This window comes from Xenopus tropicalis, chromosome 8 (genome assembly GCF_000004195.4).
Source record: "Xenopus tropicalis strain Nigerian chromosome 8, UCB_Xtro_10.0, whole genome shotgun sequence".
Taxonomy (NCBI): domain Eukaryota; kingdom Metazoa; phylum Chordata; class Amphibia; order Anura; family Pipidae; genus Xenopus; species Xenopus tropicalis.
In genome coordinates, this window is record NC_030684.2 from 22,930,924 (window position 1) to 22,947,960 (window position 17,037).

Genomic DNA, 17,037 nt, shown 5'->3' on the forward strand with positions numbered 1-17,037 from the left:
GCTCATCCTTTCCATTCAAATCTGAGCCCACAACTGAAAAATGCTAGCAGAGATGGTTGCATAAGCAAAAAGAAAATGAAATATGACTAAAGCTTCAGCCACACACACACGTATACTGGATAAGCATTGCCTTAGGCTGGCTCCTATTAGGAGGGTAACAGGGAAGTGTGTCGCACTCACACACCTGGAATATGGGGTTATCAGGGTGAGACATGGTGGGGGTTTTACAATTCTCCGAGCCATCCTCGGCTAGTGTGTCAGCCTCATGTGCGTTAATGTCACTATCCGAAAGCACCTGTTAGGACACATAACAAGGATTAGTAACTAACCAGTGCAAAGGCAAGACGAGTAGGGCGGTGATTTAAAGACATGAAGCAGAATTAAAGCAGGGCACTTGTGAAATAAAAATGTAATGACGCACTGTGCAAATTAACATAACATTGATTGTGCCGACTATGCCGGCAAGGGATTAGTAAGTAGTAACAGTCCTTAGTTAACAGATGCACAGGTATAATTTAGGTGAAACGGCTGCATACTTACTGTAACATGCAATACACAAACAGATTTGTATAAGCAGGTAAACTGACTGTTCACATGATCAAAGTCTTTTTCTCTCTTAGTCTGACAATGACTAGGGAACCCCAAACAGCCCAACTTTTGGTGCCTAGGCTCCTACCTATCCATTCTAAAGGCAGCCATACACAGGCCTATACCGTATGGTTTCCAAGTCCACCTTAATATTGTTCCACTCATACAGGCAGCCCCAGCACCATACACAGGCTAAAGGCAGCCACAGATGGGCCTACCCAACCAATCCTGTAGGGACAAGAAGTGCGCCAGTAAATTGATGTGTTTGTCCTCCTGATGGCCTGTACCCTGTCAGTAGAGCTGGGCGGTATGACCAAAAATTTATACCACGGTATTTTTCAAAATTATATCAGTGTTACGGTATTTGACGGTATTTTTTTTTTCCATGCATGATTAGGTGTTAACCCCATTTCCTAATAAATTAGAGAATAATTACTGCAGTATTGAAAATCAGAGTCAGGCAAGCGAAGGATCGGCAACAGAAAGTTGTAAGGTAAATCAGGCAGGCTTAGTTTCCCAGGCAAGGCCGCAGACAACATAGCACAGGAGGAGGCGTTTGATAGCTTTAAATACCCCCCACGCATGTGCAGAACCGGCGCCGTCAGCACGTCGCGGACGTGCACGCTTTGACGCACGCGCACCATGTCCCGCGGACAACGGGACGCACGCGAGACCGGGCCGCACGGGTGAGTACCCTGACACCCCGGTATTGCGGTATCTGAAAAATAAATATAGTTTAAAGGAAAAGATTGTTCCCACCCTCCATGATGTTCAGGGCTGAATTGTTGGATATGGAGGTAGAAACAATAGAAATTCTACCTACAGCTGCCGAAAATTTTTAACCCGGCCGATCGACAAGCCGACTGATATCCACAGCTTTTTGTAATATCAGTCGCCTTGTCGAGCCACCATACATGCACTGAATATTGTACGAAACAAGGTTTCATTTGATATTATCGGTGTGTGTAAGGCCGGCTTTAATCTGGTATCACCACCTCAAGGTGGGTATATCGGGGAATGATCAGCTCATCTGGCAAGGTTGACAAATGCGTGGATCTATTAATGTATGGCCAGCTTTACATGGTGCACAAGGGACATAGTTACATAGTTAGTTACATAGTTACATAAGGTTGAAAAAAGACCAGTGTCCATCAAGTTCAACCCATCCAAGTAAACCCAGCACACCTAACCCACACCTACCAATCTATACACTCACATACATAAAATATAAATACAACCACTAGTACTAACTGTAGATATTAGTATCACAATAGCCTTGGATATTCTGATTGATCAAGAACTCATCCAGGCCCCTCTTAAAGGCATTAACAGAATCTGCCATTACCACATCACTAGGAAGGGCATTCCACAACCTCACTGCCCTCACCGTGAAAAACCACCTACGCTGCTTCAAATGGAAGCTCCGTTCCTCTAATCTAAAGGGGTGACCTCTGGTGTGTTGATTGTTTTTATGGGAAAAAAGAACATCCCCCAACTGCCTATAATCCCCTCTAATGTACTTGTACAGAGTAATCATGTCCCCTCGCAAGCGCCTCTTTTCCAGAGAAAACAACCTCAACCTCGACAGTCTAACCTCATAGTTTAAATCTTCCATCCCCTTAACCAGTTTAGTTGCACGTCTCTGCACTCTCTCCAGCTCATTAATATCCTTCTTAAGGACTGGAGCCCAAAACTGCACCGCATACTCAAGGTGAGGCCTTACCAGGGACCTATAAAGGGGCAAAATTATGTTCTCATCCCTTGAGTCAATGCCCTTTTTTATACAAGACAGCACTTTATTTGCTTTAGTAGCCACAGAATGACACTGCCTGGCATTAGACAACTTGTTATCAACAAAAACCCCTAGATCCTTCTCCATTAAGGATACCCCCAACACACTACCATTCAGTAGATAGTTTGCGTTTATATTATTTCTACCAAAGTGCATAACTTTGCACTTATCAACATTGAACCTCATTTTCCAGTTTGCTGCCCAGTTTTCTAATTTTGTCCTGCATGGAACTTATAGTTTTGCACAATTTTGTGTCATCAGCAAAAATAGAAACAGTACTGTCTATGCCCACCTCCAGGTCATTAATAAACAAGTTAAAAAGCAAAGGACCAAGGACTGACCCCTGCGGTACTCCACTAACCACACTGGTCCAATTAGAAAATGTTCCATTTACAACCACTCTTTGTACTCTATCCTTCAGCCAGTTCTCTATCCAATTACAAATATTATGTTCTAGGCCAATATTCCTTAATTTGATCATTAACCTTCTGTGAGGTACTGTATCAAACGCTTTAGCAAAGTCCAAGTAGATGACATCAACTGCCATTCCAGCATCAAGGTTCCTACTCACCTCCTCATAAAAGGCGACTAAATTAGTCTGGCAAGATCTGTTACGCATAAAACCATGCTGGCACAAACTAATAGTATTGTGAACTGCAATGTATTCAAGTACCCTATCCCTTATTACCCCTTCCAAAAGTTTTCCTACTACTGATGTCAGACTAACAGGCCTATAGTTTTCAGGCTGAGAACGGGATCCCTTTTTAAATAATGGCACCACATTAGCAATCCGCCAGTCTCTCGGCACCATGCCAGACCTCAACGAATCCTGAAAAATTAAGTGAAGAGGTTTGGCAATCACAGCGCTCAGCTCATTTAATACCCTGGGATGAATCCCATCCGGCCCTGGACCTTTGTTTACCTTTACATGTTCAAGTCTCTTTTGAATTTCCTCCCGAGTGACCCATGCATCAGTAGCTAAATTACTAGAACTGGGCATATTACAAGGGAAGCCTTCATTATCTGGCTCCTCAGATGTATAGACAGATGAAAAATAAGAGTTCAAAATTTCAGCTTTTTCCCCGTTCTCATCAACCAACTTACCCCCCCCCGTGATAATAAAGTTCCCACCCCTTCTTGCTTCATTTTTTTACTATTCACATAATTAAAAAATTATTTTGGATTCTTTTTACTCCTAGCTGCAATATCCATCTCTATTTTAGCTTGCCTGATAGCTTTTTTGCATGCTTTATTTGCTTCCTTGTACCTGATGAAAGTTTCTGCTGTCCCAGCTAACTTGCCAACCTCGACAATAACACTTTTATTCAGCCATAAAGGTTTTGCTTTGCGATGCCTCTCCTTGCTTACAAGGGGGGGGGGGGGGGGGGACATAAAATATTTAAAAGTGCCTCATAGTTAATCCATTTGATACTCATATCACATTGATATCAGTCAGACTTGTCAGCCCAGTATATATGCATTGAAAATCATATAAAACAAAGACTGTATCTTTTTTTGCAAAGCTGTAATTGAGAGGGGGTTTGCCCCAAATAATTAGACCTCCAACTGCCCCCTCCAGCCCCCAATCAAAACATGTGCAGTACAGTATGTGCATTTACCAATCAGGAAAGAGCAGGGTACCCCATCAACTCTAACTTTGGATTTAGCAGCAAGTTTCCATTGGAAGGATGAGATTTTTTTCTTGTAAAAGTGGATGGGTTTTTTCAATATAGACAACCAAGGTCTGATCCTCTAACACTACTGCCCTAGGCTTGGGCCCTTAAGGGTGCCTATATAGTATAGCTCAGGGTAGGTGTTGAATCTGGACACATGAACAAGCTTTTACAGTATTCAACTATTTAACATAAACATAAAAAATAGCAAATGATATGATGACAGTCTTAAGTTCCACAATGGTGTAAAATGTAAATTGACTTGCTATTGAAAGCATCTCTTTACTGGGTCTAAAGGTGGCCATACACACCTACAGGTGGGCAATATTGGGCTAATTCGGGCTAATTCAGGCTAATTCGGTTGTCTGGCCCTGGGGCCAAACGATCGAATTTAGAACAACGGACTTAGGTGCAGTCAGTTCGGAGACTGCATCAACGAGCCGATGCAATCCCGGATCCAACTAAATTTTTAAACCTGCCTAATCGATATCTGGACGATTTCAGGCCAGATATCGGTCGAGCAGGCCTGTCGTTAGTGCCTGTACATGGTCTGATAAGCTGCAGAGTCGGTTTTGGCAGCTAGAATCAAACCGTGTATGGCCACCTTAACCCCTTGAAACAATGCGGCAGAAGCCAGTTGATCAACTTGCTACAGCAAAAAAAAAAAAAGAACAGAAAAGAAATGCTACTATTGCACATAACTTTACTGGATCTATGCTGAAAAGTTGCTTAGAATCACAGCGTTTGTGTGGGGATCCCCTTTAATGACATCTTAGGACATGTACTCCTAGTTGGTGTAGCACCAACGCCTGACAAAGATCTAGTATGTAGAGCAGGAACACTGGCCTCTCTGGACGGTGACAGAAAATAGCAGCCTGCTGACCAGACTGTCCATGCTAACCCATACAATGGGCAGAGCTCATAGCCCATGCAGGAGATTTTCAGACTCTTGAGTCAGACTATTTGATCATAAAACAAAGGGAGCATCCATATCCCATACCTCAGCCAAGGCAACACTGCAGCAATTTTAAAAAGGGTTGTCCCCACCTTTGAGTTAACTTTTAGTATGATGAAGAAAGTAATATTCTGAGACAATTTGCAATTGGTATTCATTTTCCCTTATTTGTGGCCTTTTAATTATTTAACTTTTTGTTCAGCAGCTTTCCTGTTTGGAGTTTCAGTTATCTGGTTGTAGGGTTTAAATTACCTTAGCAACCAGTGAGTGGATTGAATGAGAGACTGGTATATGAAGAGGAGAGGGCCGTTATAGAAAAATAGGTAACAGAAAGTAACAAAAGCAGTAAAATTGTAGCCTTATGGAGAAATTTATTTTTTGGCTACTGGGGTCAGTGACCCCCATTTGAATGCTGAAAAGAGTCAAGAAAAAAAAGGCAAATAATTAAAAAAAAAAACTATTAAAAATATATAATGAAGACCAATTGAAAAGATGCTTAGAACTGGCCAATCTATAACATACTTAAAGTTACCTAAAAATGAACCACCCCTTTAAAGGGGACCTGTCATATAAAAAGCTGTATAATTAAAGTCCTTTACAAATTAAAAATGAAACCCAGATTCTTTTTTTAATTTAAACATCCATACCTGTTATAAATGTATTTAAAAATCTGAGCTGTCAATCATATATTGCCTGCAGCATAGAGGCGGAGCAGGCAATATATGACTGACAGCTCAGATTTTTAATTACAGTTACTTTAACTTTCTATTCAACACTTCCAAGATATCACCTAGATGGCAAATGCATGCAATTTAGTTGTGATACAAAGCTTTCCTTAATAACAGAGTATACAAAATGGCGCTGGCCTGCTGGCTGTAATTGTAAGTTCCGAAACTGAAGGGGAAAAAAAAATATTTAATAATTTATATAGTGCAATTAAAGTTTATTTTGCTCAACTAACATGATAGATAAGGATTTGGAATTATTCCATAGGGAACAGGTCCCCTTTAAGGGTACAGATAAGAGATCTAATATAAAGCACAACTGGGGCTTTGAGGTTTTATAGCTATGCACAACTGAGTGCAGAAAATAGCAGTGCCCTGGTATATCTGTGCCTATAGAAGTACCCAATATACCTGGCTGCAGGTTGGCAGAGTGCTGTGCCAGTGGTTTGGCAATGAAATCATAGGGCTATAAAGCTAAGTGTTGCAATGCAGCCACCGCTCACCTCGTTGATTTACATTGCTAGACATAAGCAGTTATGATATCAGCACTTCCTGAGCGTTTCATGAGTGAAAGGTGGGTGAGGCCCTGGAAAACCGCCACCTGTATGACCCAGTAACAACTGCACTCATAAAATAAACACTGCAATCGTCATTTATGCCTCCTTAGTCCTTATATACTCAAGCTGAAAGCAGCAATAACTCCTATAGGGGCAAGGGAAGGTATAAGCAAAATTCCCATATACATTAATTAGAAATTGTCAATGCTTCTAAAGTTACATGTTAATTAAATATAGTGCCTCCCTACAGTCCTGAAGCCGAATTATTAAAAGACACGGTCAGATGAAAAGAACAGAAAGGCAGAAACAAATTCTGCTTTCAACACCAATTACATTTAAACCATTGTGAATGTATATTGGGAAGCTGCTTAGAATTACATTTTCTTTCATTTCCCCTTTAAACTGAAATGCAGGTCAGTTAAAAGAATGCTGAGAGGTAGATAAGGGCGTGTAAGTCTCCCTGCCTATGAAGATTACCTGTCTGACAGGCAGGACTAGGCAGGTGTAAGTGGGGAGAGGGAAGGGACAGACTCCCAGAGTATGAGTAAGGGCTCTTTTCTATAGTGAGTAGGGTGTCGGCATCTATTTCCTTACTCTCAAACATAAGGGCAAGGGTATAGCTTATTGTGTGTACAGAACATTGCATCTATTCAAATGAATAAGGGTAGTTCACCTTCAATTTGACCGGTGGAGGCAGATTTATCAACATTCGGATTTTAGTGGTTTCAGAGTTTTTTTTTTTAAAACCACGAATTAACTCATTTCCGCGAAAACCGCAATTGCCTAGTCATTTATTACAAGATCTGAATTGAAAATGCACAAATAAAAATGCGGAATGAAAATTAAAATGAAAAAAAAAAAAAAAACACAAAACCACAAAATTTTCATGGTTTTTACGTTTTCCTCCGAATATTCCTTGACTAACAAATTAAAAAAATAACCCCCCCCCCCCAAAAAAACTTCTAAAAGCACAAATGAAATAAAGATTGTTACAATTTGCTTAGGACAGCTCCTATTGACTCCTACATGACCTCAGCAGAATTTAGATTGGGTATTTTTACATTTGTGTTTTTCATGGTTTTGATGTACAATTATTGGTGGAAATGTGCTTTTTTAGCTTAAAAGAATAGAGTTTTAGCATAAAAAAACATAAATTATGAAAACATTTACAAATGGCCTAGCATCATTGCAGCTGGTCTTCATTATTTATAGTTTTTGAATGATTTGCCTTTATCTTCTACACCTTTTCAGCTTTCAAATGGGGGTTACTGACCCCAGCAGCCAAAAACTATTGCTTTGTGAGGCTCCAGCGTTACATTTTATTTCTTGTCTTTCCTTTCCTATTCATATTCCCAATTGTCCCAGAATATTAAGGTCTAATACTAAAACGTATTCTAAAGGTAAACAAGCCCTTCAAGTATTCGGTATAAGGACATCTTTACGGCACACAATGGGAAGCAGGCCAACTGAACTCGAGGCTGTACGTTTTTAGATATAACCGACATGTGGCCTAAAATTTTATGTATTATAATATATTATAAATAAGGTACCCCCAGTTGAAAACTACAAGGATATTAGAAGTCACATTAGAGTCTAATGACCATATAAAAGCACAAGGTTTTTCTTATATCCTTGTATAGCGAACAAAGTACCCCCTATTGGAAAATATATGTGACCTTTACACTCCTCTCTATATAATTAGCCACCAGAATTCTTCTAAATAGTGGCCAGAAGCCGTACATTTTATCGTGCTGGGATGCTAAAACCACTTCCCTCTTATAGTTCCAAATTACAATACAGCACACCCAAAGCCAGCCATTATAACTACCACCGACACCATTACATGCACATACATGTTTCCCGCTAGGGTTTATGTGCTGTAGGCATTTGAGATGGAACATACCATTTTATATAAAAACTCGGCCTCTCTGGCCAGACACAATCTGCACTATTAACACTCTATTAAACAGACAAGAAATCCCAGCGCACACTATTATTCAGACAGCTGCTCCATAACAGCTTTCTCCAAGGGCGGATATATGGTTTCATATGAAACCTACAGGGATTTAGTCTGTGTCACTGCTGCTATTTCTGCTGTGCAAGTGTAAAGGAATTTCACCTCAATGCCAGAAGCGAATGCTTGGAGAGAAGCAACTCTTGATTTCATAGCCTTGATTTTATAGGAGCTTTATTCTCTGACAGTACATCAAACAGTACAAGGAAGAGGAATCTCCAGAAGGGGGTCTGAATAAAACAGATTAAAGGAGAAGGACAGGCTAAATCACTTGGGGATGCCAAAATGTTAGGTACTCCCAAGTGACTATAATCGCTTAACTTTTACCACAGGCTGGTGCCCCTGTTAAGAGAAAACCGCCCCAGCCCAGGGTAGCTACGAGTGTCTCCTCTTCCTGCTTTGCGCACTGGTGCAGTAGAGTGAAAAGCCGAACTTTAAAAAAAAAAGTCGGCTTTTCGCTCAACTGCCCATACGCTGGCCCAGGGATTTTGCCGGCAGAAGAAACACGTAAGAAGGAATCGCTCACTGCAGGTACCCCGGGCTGGTGCGGTTTTCTCCTAACAGGGGCACCAGCCTGGGGGAAAAGGTAAGCCATAACCATAAAACCAGTGTATACTGGAGGAATGCTTATAATTATATAATTTTGTTGTATTTGGCAAAAACCCTTTATCCCAACCTCTCCAGAAAGAGAAGCCCAAGGGATGCTGCCACTTCTGGCTGGGATCACTAGGATCAACAGGAAGCAATTCCCAGAGATCACAATGTAAGAGCCATAGCCCTAGTAGCCACACAATGCTGTTCTACTGTATAGAAGCTTGTGGGCTGTATGCCTAACGATTTTATGACCACTGCTATGCACAAACATGCCATGCAGAACCACTACAAACACAGGTATGCCAAGTGAAATAAAAAAACATGGACATCGAAACAGTTGCAAGGTGTAAGCCACAGTAAACGGCCTTTCAAAAGAAAACATCTGATTAATACAGGTTATCCACAACATGCCTGGCCCTAAATGAAAATAATACTTTAAATGAGTAATTCACCCTTAAATGAACCTTTAGTATAATGCAGAAAGTGCTATTCTGAGGCAATTTGCAATTGGTTTTCAGTTTTTATCATTTGCAGATTTTGAAAATGTAGCTTTTTGTGTTGCAGCTCTCCAGTTTGGAATTTCAGCATCTATCTGGTTGATAGGGTCCAATTTAACCTAGCAACCAGACAGTGAGAAATTTTAATAGAGAAGGGTATGAATAGAAAGGTAAGTACAGGTATGGGATCCTTTATCCAGAAAGCCAGTCTCCCATAGACTCCATTTTAGTCAAATAATTTAGATTTTTTAAAACTGATTTCCTTTTTCTCTGTAATAACAAAACAGTACCTTGTAATTCATCCCAACTAAGATATAAATAATCCTTTTTGGAGTCAGAACAATCCTGTTGGGTTTAGTTCATGTTTTGTGATTTTTTTAGTAGTCTTAAGGTATGAATATCCAAATTACAGAAAGACCCCTTATCCGTAATGGCCTTGGTCCCAAGCATTCTGGATAATGGGTCCTATACCTGTAATAAAACAACAACAACATTGTAGCCTCAGGAGCGGGGAGCTGCAGAATCTTTGTGACAGGAGCAGGGAGCTGGCTTGTGCTTTTCAGCCCATACAGACACGCTGGACAAGATGGTGGCACCGTTCACTGAAACAAGTATGTAAGTTCTAGTATGTGTATCTCTGTAAATCTTTCATTAGGAAAGCCAGGAATATAGCGGTTTTACACAGCAATAGTAGTACTATTTAATAGTGTGCTTAATAGATTTTGACTTTTCTTTTCCTTTAAAGGAGAAGGAAAGGCTAAGTCACTTGGGGGTGCCAAAATCTTAGGCACCCCCAAGTGACTTAGATCGCTCACCTCATACCCCGGGCTGGTGCCCCTGTACGGAGAGAACAGCACCAGCCCGGGGTAGCAGCGATCGCTTCCTCCTTCCTGTAGCGCCGCGCACGCATGCGCAGTAGAGTGAAAAGCCGAATTTAAAAAACAAAGTCGGCTTTTTACTCTACTGCGCATGCGCCGGCCGACGGATTTCGCCGGGAGAAGAGAGAGGAAGGAGGAAGCGCTTGCTACAGGTACCCTGGGCTGGTGCTTTTTTCTCCTAACAGGGGCACCAGCCCAGGGTACAAGGTAAGCGATCTAAGTCACTTGGGGGTGCTTAACATTTTGGCACCCCCAAGTGACTTAGCCTTTCCTTCTCCTTTAAAAAACTGGAAAGAGTCAGAAGAGAAAGCAAATAATTCAAAAACTATATTAAAAGTAAAAATGAAGACCAACTGCAAACTTGCTAAGAATAGGTCATTCTATAATATATAAAAAGTTAACCTAAAGGTAACCACCACTTTTAAGGGAAAGTCCACCTTGTAATAAACCAAAACACGCAAGTAAGGATCCATTACACATTTACATTGCACGGGAAAAAACTAATTCCACCAGGCAACATAAATTAAAAACTGCAATGAGATAAAAATGAAATAGCTGTGAGTTTTGCAAGACCAGCAAAAAGGTAAAGCACATAGCCAGCAGCCTTTCCAGGCCGGCTCACCTTCATAGTGGCCAGTGAAGGGATTGATACCCCATTGGATCTATGAAGATCTGACACCAGCCCCTTCAGAAAGGCCTGTATCTAAAAGTAGAAGATAAAAGGAGACAGAGAAGAGAGAAGGAGAAAAGACATTTGCTCATTTTGGAAAGGCAGAAAGAAAGACTTTACGCAATGAAAAGCAAGAAGTCTGCCACCTCCGTTTATTTCGCATTGCCATACAAATGCAGCGGAGCGTTACCCTGCACAGGGCAGGATGATCAATGAATGTTTGCTTCACTCACTGGGTCTGGAGAGAGCCGTGCTGGGTTATCAGGATCAGATTCTTTGGACTTTTTCTTTTTCTTGCCTCCTGTTGGCGCCGGAACGGTCGCCTTCTGCTGAAACTCCTTTAGCTGTGGAGAAAACGTGACAATGTCAGTTATACCATGCATAGCTGTGGTTAAAAGGGAAGCAAACCAGGTCATACAGTTATCTCATGAAACTTCCCAGGGCTACGGCAAGAATACCTTTCTGCGACACTCTGAATAAAAGTTAGTACAGGTATAGGATCTGTTATCTCGAAACCCGTCATCTCCCATAGGCTCAATTTTTTTTTTTTTTTTTTTAAATCAGTTTAATGAAATATACATGAAATTTACAGTGGTACATTTGCGTTTTTTTCTTTTTGTTATTAATGAACAGATAAAGAAAGAGAAACATAAGAAATTAACACAAACAGAAATAAAATGGACAATGCATAATTTTGATTGTGTAGTGTCTTTTTTTTTGGGAAACAGTCCGTGGGGTTAAGTATACCTGTGGCTAGGAACCTTCCAAGTCTATCAGACAAGAATTAAAGTGATGATAGATGGATGTTTGTAGGGTTGGGATATAGTTGGATATAGGGTTGTAAGGGAGGGGAGGGGATTGCACAGCATCACCAAATTCAATCCAGTCTCCCCAAACCATGTAGAATTTATCTAGACCGTTTTGTCTCATACAGGTTATTTTGTACAGTAGTATCGCTTTATTGATAATCTCTACCCAGATTGTAGGATTGGTGGTAGCCTTCCAATGAAGTGCAATGGCCTTTTTAGCATTCATAAGTAGTATTGAGAGGAGTGTACATTGGGCTTCTCCTAGTGGTAGTTTCCTGCACCCGGTTTAGGAGCATGATTAAAGGGTTCACTGGTACCACTAGGTTTGTCCTAGCTTGAATAGTTTGTGATATCTGGTGCCAGAATAGTTGTAACTGTGGGCAAGTCCACACCATGTGAATATGGTCTGCTACTGGGGCAGAAAATTTGGGGCATGTTTGCTCTATATTTGGGTTGATTCTATGTAACCATTGTGGGGTAAAATATATACTGTGTAGATATTTTAGCTAGGTCAGCTTCCATAGGCTCGATTTTAATCCAATAATTCAGAATTGTAAAACATGTTTTCTTTTTCTATGTAATAATAAAACAGTACCTTGTTTTTAATTCCAACCTCGATAGAATGAATCCTTTCTTGGGGGCCAAACAATCCCACTGGGTTTATTTAAAATGTAAATGATTTTAAGCAAGGAATGGAGATCCAAATTATCAAAAAAAAGAACCCAGGTCCCAAGCATTCTGGATAACAGGTCCCACACCAGTATGATGGTTACCGAGATGTAGTTGCTTTAATGTTTCGGGCAGGTGTCAATTGGACAGATTTGATTTTCCCTTTTGTCTGGGGACGGCATTGGCTCAATGACAATTTTTTTCAATCATTCTTGGGTCCTGCGAGTGCTCCATTCTTAAGCCCCCCATACACGGGCCGATAGAAGCTGCCGATATCGGTCCCTTGGAACGACTCGGCAGCTTATCGGCCAGTGTAGGGTCAGAAACGAGGGGCCTGGCCGACTGATATCTGGCCTGAAATTGGCCAGATATCGATCTGCCAGGTTAGAAAATCCAGTCTGATCTGGGACCGCATCGGCTCGTTGATGCGGTCCCCGAACCGACTGCCCCATTGCCGCATACAGAATTCGATCGTTTGGCCCCAGGGCCAAATGATCGAATTCACCTACATGCCTCCCCGATATCGCCACCCGTAGGTGGAGATATCGGGTGAAGATCCGCTCGCTTGGCGACATCGCCAAGCGAGCGGATCTGCCTGTGTATGGCCAGCTTAACATGGATATGTGTATGTAAGTTCAGTTAAGCTATAGTTTCTCTTACTCCTGTGTAACTGGAGGAGTCATGAGCCGGACTTGCATTTCTCACTACTGAGTGCTATTCTCATATCTACCACCACTTTCCCATTGTTATGCTGATCGGCTGCTGGGAGGGGGGGGGGGGGATATCACTCCAACTTGCAGCTCAGCAGTAAAACGCGACTGAAGTTTATCAGAGCACAAATAATACATTAAAAAAATGGATTTCAATGCAGGATTCTGCTGGAGAAGCTCTATTAACCGATACGTTTTGAGAAAATACATGTTTTCCCATGACAGTTTCTTTAACTGCAGGTAGACAATGTGTGCCAACTCTCTCTGAAGCCAGCCACACTGGGGTACACACGTGTGCAGCTGCCTGCACTGGCAATCTGTGGGTTCTAGCAAACGCCAGAGGGGGATGCTGTAAGATGCCATAGACACTCACTATTTATTGGGCTGGTGGGAGCTGTTTGGGCCTCTGTTGTTGAAATGCCAGGGCCTATTTTAAATCGCAGTCTGGTCCTGCTTAATGGATAAGAGACTGCATGTCACCTGGATCCGGGTGGCAGAGTAATACAAAGTATGTGGAAAGGGGGTGCCTCCTCCACAAAATAGCATTACTTTCCCTTATACAGGGTTTTTAAGAAATGTGTTGTTAACCATTCTATAACTTTTCATCAAAACTTGCCCTTTGCAGTCAAACTTTCACTGGTGATCTAACTGGTTGTTCTGTCAAAGAACAGTATGGCAGATCACACACAGGAATAAATACCAAGATACACTCATGTACGTATATATAAATACACTAAGAAGTGAGGGTTTTGGCCACAAAGTAACTATGTGCTCACACTTGATTCTTTGCTAAAATTTCAAGCTAAAAGAACTTACATAAAAGGGCAGCAATAACTAAACTTTTACATAAAGATGTATTGGGAAATATATGCCATTTCAGACAGTGGGCATCCTCCCTGCTAAGTGCCAAAAAGCAGAGATGTTTGGCCCCACAACAGGATCCAGCTTTTTGTTCTATATCAGACATTTGGTACTAAAGTGACAAATCCAACACTGGTAGTTGAACAGGAGAGGGACATGGAAAGCTCTAGCTATGGCTCTGCAAGGCCCCGGCTCTTCTATAGAGAACAACAGCCTTATTGTACTGCAACATTCCAGCATTCCTAATGCCCGTCATACTTTTTTTGCATCCGATTACTCTCTGGTCTTATCAGTTACCTTCCCCTTCATGTCAACTCTGTCCTCCTTCCTTTCTGTGACCTGTCAGCACCCCCACATTGCCCCACATTAGAATCCCGCAGGTCTGTCCCATCTTCCTCTTCCCTCAAAAATGAATAAACTCCCTAGTGCAACATTGCAGGTTCTTTCTTGCCTGGACTGGGAACAGTAGCAGGAAGGTTGTGTTGAGGCCAAACTTTGCTTTGAATGGGTGAGTGCCACAGGGTAGGGATAAACGCAGCTTTTGGATCCAGGTTGCATCCCGCTAACTCTACATTATAAGTTATAAAATGTGCAGAAATGCATACTCACGTGTTTCAGCACTGAAATCCGCTGTGTGCACCTTGGCGATACAGTGGCTCAGGGTGTGGGCATATCTAAATGCTGATTGGATTGTAGTGGTTGATTCTTGGCCTGTTGGCCCTTTTGTTTTAAAATCCCATAAAATTACTCTAAAAGCCTCCAGAATAACATCTTTCTCCCTGCACCCGCATTTATTTTATTTCTAGCCTTACTTTCTAGTATACAAGTGGCCATATGCCAGCCGCAACGCCTCCCCTCAACTAAGAAACAGACACACCTACTCTCTCTTATCATCTGTGTGGTGTTTTTAAATGATAAATTGGTTGTAGTAGTATTGATGTATATATTATCATATCCCATAATAATAGCCAGCTCTTACTGAGATGTCTGAAGCATCTGCTTTGCTGAGGACAAGAGAAAAATAAATGATAGACCTGCACCTGCCCCTAGAGGCGGAAGTAGGCAAAATAAGGTTGCAAATGTAAAGGGCAAAAGGAAGAGCACAGACTGAAACTGCCCACGACACATAAATGTTGTGGGAATGTCAGCCCAAATCTGCCGGACCCACAGGTTTTGGGTCAACCTGCACAGCACACATAGGTCTGATCCCAAATGTACACAGATAAGGACAACAAGAATGACAGTGCGGGTTATAAGAACATTGCAAGGAACAGGACGCTATGGTCCAGTTGACTACAGGTCCCTTTGATAACACTAAAACATGAACGTTTGCCTTAGCTTATAGGGGAACCCTGCCAAAATAAAACATATATATATATACATATATATATATATATATATATATATATATACATATATATATATATATATATATACATATATATATATATATATATATATATATATATATATATATTTCTTGCACTATATAAAACTGTCATTCTAAGCAACTTTCCATTATTCGTGACTGTAAAAAATCCTGTGGTTTTCTGGGTATTTGGACGTGTAATTGCCAAACAGGCACCAGCCAGGGAATAACACTTTCTTGCCCTTGACATTTCTTAATGAATGTATTTTGGGACGTTGCTTATTCTTCTTTTTTCTTCCATTATGCAGAGTGGAACTGTATGGAGATCCCCTATGTGTAATAATACCGCTAAGCTCCTGTTCGAAATACCAAAAGCGAAGCAATATGTACCATAATTACTTCAACGCAAAGCTTTGCTGTCAGCTGCAGGATTTATAGATGCGTTTGTTGGGTGAGGTAGAGAAACAAGCAAATCTTTGGCTGAGGTGAGCAAATGGCGCCGTCCTATCATTTGGCCTCTGTGCCAATCATCACATCATGATGGAGGTCAATGCAGGCCCACCTGGCGCATATATGGGCAGATAAACATGGTCTTCAAGGAGCTTAATCACGCTGCTGCTACTGCTGACATACAATTCCCAGTCTGCCCCCACCACCTGCCCCCCAAGGAAGTAGCCCCTGTGGCTGCTAGGTGCCCCAGGAATAGAAAGGACACAGGGCAGCTCTTATAAATACAAACATTCTATTCAGTTTGTGTGCATACATACCTATATAGGGTACACACACACACATATATATAATGGGGGGCAGGGTAAGATGACAGCAATAAACCCTCACACCACAGATATCTCAGCAGGACTACAAGTCCCAGCAAGCACTGCCAGGCAATAAAGGCTGGGGGTGCTGACACAGTAGTGTAACAAGCAGAGCAGGGCCCCAGGCTGAATATGCCCAGCAGTGTGAGCAGTCACTAGTCAGACCCCATGCACTGGCATGTCTCCCCCTCCCATACTCTGGCATGCCAGCTGCCCATCCCTACGTAATGCCCCCCTTTCCTACCTATATACTAACTGCCCCCACACACTATGAGCCATTACACTCCCTCTTGCCTGTCATCTCCGGCCTATGACTCCTTAACTTGGCTGGCTAACACTAGGGTATGGCAACTGCGCCACGGCCGTCCTACAGCGAAACCAACAGCAGGCTTACACATTCCCCGGCCCCCGTGTCCGCACAGTTTACCTTCCGCCGGGCCGACGCCAGCTTGTTCTGCCTGCTCTCGTCTGCCATCCTGGGTCCGGCCGGGGGAACACGTCACCGCGTATCCACAATGCACCGCGCCAGCGCGCCCCCACAGCGCCCCGCACTTGCTGGGGATGCGAGAACGCGCACTCGCTGACGTCACTGCCAGCTGTACAAGGGGGTAGGAGGAGCCAGGAAGTTCCTTTCCCTCATGAGAGCTGCACTTCTTTTTCTTTTTTCTTTTTTAAAATCTCTGACCGTTTATTTAATCATTTCAAATAAAATGCTTTTTTTTTTTTTTAATAATGTTGTTAATGTTTATGTTGGCGATTTCACACATCAAGCAAGAGAATGCAGATTATTTGCTTAGCAGCGGGACCTAACAGGAAAAGTGGTCTGACACTGCCATGTTACTAGAATGCAATTATAATGTT

General features: G+C 41.9%; 1 protein-coding gene across 4 annotated transcripts in view; it reads right to left on the reverse strand.

The window, feature by feature from the left end:
* Positions 1-16,787, reverse strand: part of golga2 (golgin A2) — a 47,207-nt gene extending 30,420 nt beyond the window's left edge. The window contains exons 1-4 of one of the 4 annotated variants that reach the window (XM_012969096.3): positions 16,604-16,787; positions 11,177-11,287; positions 10,896-10,976; positions 185-295 (exon numbers count right to left, since the gene is read on the reverse strand). In XM_012969096.3, the coding sequence (XP_012824550.1) occupies positions 185-295; positions 10,896-10,976; positions 11,177-11,287; positions 16,604-16,651 (351 nt within the window). In that variant the 5' untranslated portion in view covers positions 16,652-16,787. The remainder of the gene's footprint in view (positions 1-184; positions 296-10,895; positions 10,977-11,176; positions 11,288-16,603) is intronic. The other 3 variants (XM_012969097.3, XM_031891281.1, XM_002935507.5) reach the window with 3 other exon arrangements.
* Positions 16,788-17,037: the final 250 nt, after the last annotated feature.